Raw genomic sequence first — 9,397 nt, forward strand, 5'->3', positions numbered from 1 at the left:
GCCAATCTACAAGCTCACAACGCGTTGCGATACGAAAGGTTGTGAGCTTGTAGATCGGCTATTTTCACAAGCAAATATGTCATATATTGAAATTAAATAGAATTTTGTTATCTGTAAAAAGTGCTCATAGATTAATTAATAAGGTTTCATGGCTATGGGCTATGGGCCAAACGAGCCGAGGCACGACTTAACATTCAGTTTGCATTTTCAAACGATTGCTATTGCTTGGCCAGTTGGAGTAAGATATGTTTCAGCGCTTATTGGACCCTCTACCATACTGCAAAGTATGGTACTGCATTTATGTAGTTAGGGGTAGAATAATAATTTTAGAAATATTAAAATTGCAATATTCATTGGCTCATGGAGGCTTAATTCTTTCACGTGCAAACTTCTCTCCAAGACGGATTTTAGATATTTGTCCAATGTTCGTGTAATGAAAGTTTAGTACAGATTGCTCAAGAAACCTTGGAGGAGTTTGAATGTAACAGTTTTTCATATAATTCAAAATGTATTGTCAAGTTTAATAAAAACGGACTGCACAGTTAAGCCAGAACAGCAAAAAACGGCAGGAAAAGAATAAAACTAACAAAAACAAAAGTGTGCCTTCGCACTGACATGCTTGGCCCCCTAACAAGTAAATTAAAGAAGCCCATACAAATCAAGAAAATAATAATAATAATAAAATAAATAGATAGCTAAACAAACAAACAAATACGTCTATAAAAAAACATTAACTACTATTAAAATGTTTTGGAATACATGGAATTGAGTAGATGGGACATAAACCATGGAGCATCCTCAAACAGAGCTAAAGCAAGAGAAAAGATATGGGTCTTTAGTTTTGATTTAAAAGTATCTACAGTGAGGCAGGAGGACTTAGACTTTATGTGGTACGTGAGACTATTTCAAAGTTTGTTTATAAGTTAGAGGTGGACTTAGCAGATTAGTGATGTACTGAGGAGCCGTGTGTGTGTGTGTGTGTGTGTGTGTGTGTGTGTGTGTGTGTGTGTGTGTGTGTGTGTGTGTGTGTAATAAGGAGGGAGCCATCTATTCTCTTTAAAAAAATATATATGATATTACATACTGTAGATCAGTCGTTCTCAAAGTGGGGTCCGGAGATCCCCAGGGGTCGTTGAGGGGGTTCCAGGGGGTCCCCAGCAGAATTAGTTAAACCCTATATACATCTACAAGCACACAATGTGTCACATTCAAAAAACATTTTCGAAAATACATTTGAAACACAAATCTTGTACAGTATGGGGGTCCCTCGCACAAAATCTTTTCTGATAGGGGTCCGTGACCAAATACATATCGATTTGTAAATGTATGAGAACCACGTGCTATAGATGGTAAGTCCAGCCTAGCATAAAAGTTGGGTGATTTCTTATTATAATGTTATATATGGTTGTTCTACGTATTGTTGGCTTTGCAGAGGACAGTGTTATTTGAGGACAGGAGGAGATCAAGTTCTGCAGGTTTCAGTTTGGCAAGGTAGCTTCAATAATTAAGCGGATGATAAAGTCATGGAATATTACTGTCATTCCATGCGTAGGTGTGTTGGATGCAATGCAAAATAATACTTGAGAGTCAAACAGATACATGATGAGTGATCAGATAATGAAGGCATGTGTCACTACATCCTGATGTGTCAGGACAGTTTAATTCTACAAGGAATTAAAAAGGGTGGCGGGCAGGGGCGTACTGGCCATTTGGCATACCGGGCATATGCCCGGTGGGCCACCCAAAAAATAAATGACAATTTATTTTGCTCCCGTGTTATGATTATTACGGTCATTTCCGGGTCGCGCGGCCCAATTATTAGTTACGTTAATGTTTGGGCTGGGATGCTTTACAGCAGTGGCATAATTTACATAGGGTTGCTGGGTTAAAACAGTGAAACGCGCCAGGGCTGAATTTTGGTCCCAGTCCGGCCCTGGTGGCGGGACGATTGAGGGGTTTGCCCAAAGAGTTATATATAATAGAGAGGTAACCGGAAATTGCCAGCGATTCACTTGTATGGAGTTGCTCACCCAGTGCACACTCCTTTTTTACCCCTTCTTCCCGGTTGGGAAAGTTTGACGGCCGGGGCCTATCTGGGGCCGCTGTGCGTCGTCTCTCATTTGCAGTAGTGTCACCGACGTGCGCAAGCCTGTGCGCAAGCTCGTGAGTCGAGCCCATTGGCTGAAACCGTTTTCGCCCGTTCATGTGTCTGGCCCCAGCTGTAGTCAGCTGCAGTACCAGAATCTAAAATAGCAAAAATAGCTGAACTACAAGCCTGCAGCGTGTCACATTGCAACACGCTGTGAGCTTGTAGATCAGCTACTCTCGTGTAGATCAGTTGTGAGATCTTGTAGATTAGCAATATCCTTTTTGGTAGATCAGCTATTTTAAGTTCTCTAAAGCATTGGTTCTCAAAGTAGGGTCCGGGGAACCCCAGGGGTCCTTGGGGGGGTCCCAGGGGGTCCCCAGCTAAATTAGTTAATATAGCGTCACAAAAATCTTAGCCACTTTATCCATTTATACGTTGGCTATTCGAAAAATCTACAAGCGTCACTTTATGCCGCGCTGATTGAACATTTTTGAATGATATAGAATTATTTAGAATGCAAATCTTCTCTTTTGGGGGGTCCCTGGCACAAATATTTTCAGATGGGGGTCCGTGGCCAAATACATATGAATTTGGGGATCCTTGGCACGAAAAAGTTTGAGAACCACTGCTATAGACAATGTCCCAGGGCTCCATGGAAGTGAGAACGGCCTCAGGGCCTCACTGTCAGTGCGTCGGTCTTTGTTTTGAAGTGATGTAAAAAGTCATGCATGTTAAAAAACATGTTTTATATCCTCTGGCGCATTCCTTATCTAAGAGCTAAATGCCTCGCAGCGTTCTGATGGACTGTTGGATGTCAGTGTAACAGCCTACAGCTGACAGACAGCAGAAGAATCACTCTCTCTGCTCAATGAGCGTTCAAGCCTGCGCACTCTGCCCTGCGTCACACTCTCTCGCTCTAAAACACTTTAACCCATTGAGACCGGGAATGCATCTATGTGTCATTTAAACTCATTTTAGATTTCTTTGGCTATTCAAAAATAGCAGATCTACAAGCTCATAGCGCGGCACCGAGTGCCGCGCTATGAGCTTGTAGATCTGCTATTTCTTGAAAAATAGTGACACTTTTTGCAAATATTTGAATATATATTTCTTATATATATTCTTTTTTACTCAAATCTTTGCTTCTGGGGGTCCCTATTACAAAAGTCCGCGGCCAGATACATATAATTTTGGGGGTCCTTGACATGAAAAAGTTTGAGAACCACTGCTCTAAAGTACCTCCAAACAAACAAACAAACAAACAGGCCTGTCTTGCCAGGCATGCCACATAGAAGAGGTTGTTGTGTCACCAAGTGCCACCACATTGCCTATGACAACAAAAAAACAACAACAATGGACTAATGACCGTTCACTGACAAGATTGAACTGTGTGTGCTGTGTCTTGACAAATAAAAAATTAAATATTTTTTAATAAAATGATAATCCTAACAATTTTTACTTTTAATTTTCTACTGCAATCACAATTATTGTACTTTTCCATTGACATTGGGGGAAGGAGAAAAAAATAAACTTCATAAGGAAAACTTCATAAGGAAAAAAAAAAGAAAGGCTACGACTAAGGAATAAAATCAATAAAAACTGTGGATGGAAAGATGAGAAAGGGGGGTGTGCAGTTAGCTGCATGGGGAAAGCCATATTGAAGAGGTGGGTTTTGAGGTTTGGAGGGTGGGGGGCTTCTCTGAGAGTATTGGGGAGTGCATTCCACAGGGTTGGGGCAGCAAAAGCCCTATCGCACAGGTACGGTACTTAGTCCTGGGGACCTCAAGTAGGGTCCGGGAGGTCCTTGACATTGATCATTATGATCTCTATTTGTTTGTATGATTTTCTTGAAGCCATTGTTGCTCATTGTAATTATGAAAGCTTTGGTCAAGTGGAATGAAATGACGAATGATTTGATTTATCCCTGATTAACCCAGTCTCCAGAATAAATTGTTGGATTTTTACATTTGGATGTTGTGTATGTGAATGTGGCACTGCTAAAAACACCCAATATACTTAATTTTGTACACTTATAATTTAAACAATAAAATATAAGTTAGTTGTAAAGTGCAGGATGCTTCAAGCTAATACCATTACATGTAACAAAGGCCAACTACGCCACCTTTTGGGGAGGTCTGGCCCTCACAGTTAAAATTTAGGCAACACGGGTTCGTAGACGACTTAGATTTAAAAGGCAAAAGACTTAAAACTGAGGCAAAATTTAAACACTTGTAATTTTATTGAATTAAACCCAATACAGTCTTCCAAATCGATAATTCTCTCTCTCTCTCTCTCTCTCTCTACCAGATTATGTGAAAGTATAATTCATTCCTTAGTTGAGCGATTGTATTTTATTGTTTGCACAATGCACATGTTTGAGGAGAGGATTGTATTTTTGTTTTTTGTATGTCTGGCTTTTAGAGTTGACCAAACAATTCCCTCTATTGGCTAAGCTTTTTCAAGTTTGGGCAGGAGGATTCAGATACATTCCCAGATAACTTGACACACATAGATAGATACTTTATTGAGCCCAAAGGAACTAATTGCATTCATTTAGTTTAGCTTTTTAAATAATTGTTCCTTAATCGTAAATAATCGAGGCAAAAGTTATATAAATATAGAATGGTGATATTGATTTGAAGTCATATAAGGCCCAGCCCTAGATCATACATGTGTCTGATATAATTTATCAACTCAGATGGCTCCTTTGAAAAAAGCATTTGTTTCTGTTTAACTAACAGCTTCTTTGCGTATGAATCTATGTGCATTTGGACCAAAGCGTTTGTAACAAACTGCAGCTAAAGGTCTTCCTCCTCTGTATGAGTCCTCATGTGTCTTTTTAGATTACTTGATTGACAGAAGCTTTTGCTACAAACTTCACAAGAAAGAGGCTTTTCTCCTGTATGAGTTCTCATGTGTATTTTTAGATGATCGTTGTCACGAAAGCCTTTGCTACAAATAGTACAAGTCAATGGCTTTTCTCCTGTATGAGTCATCATGTGTTTTTTCAGAGCACCCTTTTGAGTAAAGCCTTGGTCACAAACTGTACAAGTAAATGGCCTTTCCCCTGTATGAGTCATCATGTGTATTTTTAGATGACCCTTATGAATACAGCCGTGGCCACAAACTGAACAAATAAAGGACTTTTCCCCTGTATGAGTCTTCATGTGTGGTTTTAGTTGACACAATTGCCTAAAGCCTTTGTTACAAACTTCACAAGTAAAGGGCTTTTCCCCTGTATGAGTCCTCATGTGCACTTTTAGATCATATTTTTGAATACAACCGTGGCCACAAACTGTACAAGTAAATGGCTTTTCGCCTGTATGGGTCTTCCAGTGTGTTTTTAGATTCCACAAGTATCTAAAGCCTTTATTACACACTTCACAAGCAAAGGGCATTTCCTCTGTGTGAGTCTTCATGTGCTTGTTCAGATCTGCCTTACGACCATACGTTTTAAAACACACTGCACAACTTAACCTTTTCTTCCCTGTGGGAGTCTGCATGGAGTGAGTTTCTTGTGTTTTCATGTGTTCAGTTGAGGTGCTGGCTACAGGCTCTGTGTCTCTGTTTTCACCATCATCACCTTCACCTTTCACTGCTAGTAATGTCAGCATTGGCCTATCAACCTCTTCTGGTCTTTGAAGTAGCTCCTGCTGCTCCTCTTTAATGTGTGGAGGCTCTGGTTCCTCCTGGACCAGACTGGGGCTCCTCTCCTCTTCAGAGGAAACCTCCTCTTTACACACAGGGAGGTACAGGGAGTCTAGGGAAAAGATACAATGAAAGGAACCATGAAATATTTTAACTTAAAAAAGAAATCATAATCATGCGATCGACGGAAACCAATCGACATAATGTATCATTGCAAAAAGTCTGCCATAATCATAACCATTTCATGTTTTAGTCTGTGTGTTAGGCGATTCCCATCACAGTTCAGCTAAAACTTCTCACGTGCTCAGGTTTTGGTTCACTCAACATCATGGTATGTACAAGATTATTATATAATTATTATTATTATTAAGGTGATGTTGTCTTCTGTACCCAGTAGGAGGTGGTCGTTGTTGTTGCTGTCACTCTCAGAGCTGGACGTGCTGTGGGGGCTGCGAGGCCTCTTCCTCTGCTTGGGAGGGGACAACGGGGGCGGCTGTGGAGGGCCTATGGGACTGGGACTCACGCCCATCCCCACGTGGGCCAGGTCCCGGTTCTTGGGGGGGCGCCCAGGCCGCTTGGCTGGTCCGGGCTTTTTAGGGTTTTTCTTGGAGAGGAGGACAGAGGTCCGACGCCCCACCCCCGGTGCCAACGCCGAAGACGACGTGCTCAGATCTGTAGTGAGAGATGGTGGAGCGACGTTGTGAGGAATATCACAGTAACATCGTAGCTTTCCTAACAGATACAAGTGGTGAAGTGATGTCTGGAGAAGTGGGTATAGTCTAGAGATGGAATTTTACTTTACAATTTTACCATTTAGGCATTTAACCAGAGAATGATTTAACATACAGCACTGTTCCTTTACAGCAGAAGATTGAAATAATTAAAAAATGTGAACTTTGAACAGGCATACATCATGCCTCGTTTGGCCTACAGCCATGAAACTTGCTTACACATGTGGCTCTACTCATGAGGAACACATCTGTCTCTTTGACCATTAAGCTCCACCCTTACACATACTTTATGGACCATTATCTAAAAGAAGTCTGTACATGAAAAAATGAAGCCTCCATGAGCCAATGAAAATTGAAGAGGGCATGACTTCATTTCAAAAATTAAAAATAAAAGATAAATGCTGTGCATGAGCTCCTTTCTCTCAGTTTCAATTCTGGGATTTCAGTAGCTCAGAAGGTAGTGTCAGAAGGTCCCCTATTCGAACCTCAGCTTATTCAGGCTTAATTTAAATTGCTGCACAGAAATCATGACTTGATTAATTAACGCACGCCTGCTTTTTAAAGGCAGTATAAAAGAATCGCCTTTTTAAAGACAACATGAAATGGCATTTTGACAGTATTTATTTTAAATTTTGTGACGTATGTCCTGGTTTAACAGGGGCATGGCACATGACGGAAGGCAAAATGTTATGCTTCAGCACACTTAGACAGGGTTGTTCTATAGCTGAATGTGTAGAGAGGACGCCTGGGAAACAGCTTCCAGGCCTCGAATCAACTACCTGGCCATGAATAGTGAAGCTAAATCCTGTTTAGATTACAATTCTGTCTGTTGTGTAGATGACATAGAGAAATTGGCAAGTTTTCATCTTGGTGTTTTAATTTTTAGAGTTTAAAATCTGCAATTACAAGCAACATAATAAGGACATGCATTTTAATATCCACAATCCCTCAGAACTGCTCAGCTGTTCCCAATGCTCATTTGTTAATTGCATGGTCCTCTTTCTCTCAAGTTCAGTCTATTCTGCTTCTATGGCTTATTGCGCATATTGCATATTGTTTTTTGCATATTGCATTGCTTGGCCCCCGTATTGCTGCTAGAAGCTATATTTATTATTATTAGAGGGCCTAGCACGTAGTGCGTAGGACCCCTATTGTTTTGGTTAGTTTTATTATTCTTCCGCCGCTCCAGGCCAAACCGTGCAGTTATTTTTTACAAAACTTGGCAGTAGGGTAGAGGGTCAGGAAAATTCAAATTTCAAATCGAGAAATGAAACTCAACCATTGGCTAAAAGGTGCTGCTATGAAACTTTGAATGGGCATAGCTCATGAACAGTTTGACCTACAGCCATAAAACTTCAATACACATATGCGTCTCCTCATCAGGAACGAATTTGCCACTGTGACCTCTGACCTTCCACAATTTTGCAATATATGAATATATAGGAATAGTGTGAAAATGCATACTTTGAACAGGCATAAGTCATGCCTCCTTTGGCCTAGAGCCATGAAACGTGCTTACACATATGGCCCTACTCTTGAGGAAAACATCTGTCACTTTGACTAGTTAGCTCCGCCCTTAGATCTCCCGCCATTTTGAGTAGTTTAAAAAAAACAATTGAACCCAAACCTTTCCAGGGATTTGGGAGCAATCTGCGTGAAATGTTCTACACACAATCTATGGACCATCATCTAGTCCCAGTTGAAGAGAAGTTTGTACGTGAAAAAAAAAGCCTCCATGAGCCAATGAATATTGCAGAGGGCATGGCTTCTTTAAGAAAAAACAACAACTGTGCATGGGTTCCTTTCTCTCAGTCTTAGTTCAGCTTTTCAGTAGCTCAGAAGGTAGAATGTTGTGAATCAGAAGGTCCCCGGTTCGGACCTCGGCTTCTCAAGCGGTAATTCCAGCACAGAAATCATGACCCAATTAATTCATGCATGTCCACTTCTTAAAGACAACATGAAACGGCATTTTGACAATAATTGATTTCAGTATTGTGACCCATTTCCTTTAAAGGGGCATGGCACATGACAGGAGGCAAAACGTTTTGCTTATCATCAGAATTATCTCTTTCACTGCCAAAGAAGACTTTTACGACTTATTCGTTTTCAGTGGTTTTCCACCAGTTGGCGCTGTTCGCTCTGTTCACACACACACGAGTGACCGTTTTAATCCTCAAGTCACACAGATCCAGGAGATCACGTGATCGAAAGATCTCCTGCTTAGCGTATGTGGGGAAACGGCTGTAACTATTTTTTTCCTTTCTGCATTTTTGACGAGACGAGCTATATTCAACGGCCTGAAACAAGTGACCGGGGGTTCGCGATGACTTTTTTTTCTTCTCACGGAAGCACAGTGAAAGCCCCAGTGATTACCAACCATCAGGGGATCGATCATACTAAAAGATAAATATTCTGTGACTACTTGAAAAGGTAAGCAAATCTAAAAATTGCTGGCACTGGGTGATTTATTTATTCTGGCAGTGAAAGAGTTAAAAAGGGCTGCCGTCGTGCCATGGCTGAATGGGTAGAGAGGCAGTCTGGAAAACAGAGGGTTACAGGTTCAATTCCTGACCCAGGCTAAACCGGCTGGCCACGAATGGTGATCAAAAGCCGTAGCCTAATTAGAACAGAAGAATCTGTCTATGTTGTGTAGATAAAGGACACACTTTTGTCTTGATGACTACATTTGTACCACAGATCTGCCATTATAAGCAACATGATAAAGAGATACGTTAAGACAGGGGTCTTCAACGTTTTCAGGCCAAGGACCCCCTAGCTGAGAGAGAGATGAAGCAGGGACCCCCTCTATATCGTATAAAATTGTGTTTCAGATTTTAAAAAAACGAATCTGTGGTCTGCTTTTTTTCCCTCTACACCTATACCTCTTTGCCAAAAATAGCCGATCTACAAGCTCACAGCTTGTAGATCT

At 40.9% G+C, this 9,397-nt stretch overlaps 1 protein-coding gene across 1 annotated transcript in view; it reads right to left on the reverse strand.

Annotated features, from left to right (window-relative positions):
* Positions 1–4,479: 4,479 nt before the first annotated feature.
* Positions 4,480–9,397, reverse strand: part of LOC308097639 (uncharacterized protein) — a 23,536-nt gene continuing 18,618 nt past the window's right edge. The window contains exons 4-5 of the mRNA XM_080445560.1: positions 6,128–6,409; positions 4,480–5,849 (exon numbers count right to left, since the gene is read on the reverse strand). Of these exons, the coding sequence (XP_080301686.1) occupies positions 4,888–5,849; positions 6,128–6,409 (1,244 nt within the window). The 3' untranslated portion in view covers positions 4,480–4,887. The remainder of the gene's footprint in view (positions 5,850–6,127; positions 6,410–9,397) is intronic.

Source organism: Gymnoscopelus braueri, assembly GCF_963280865.1.
Source record: "Gymnoscopelus braueri genome assembly, chromosome: 12".
NCBI lineage: Eukaryota > Metazoa > Chordata > Actinopteri > Myctophiformes > Myctophidae > Gymnoscopelus > Gymnoscopelus braueri.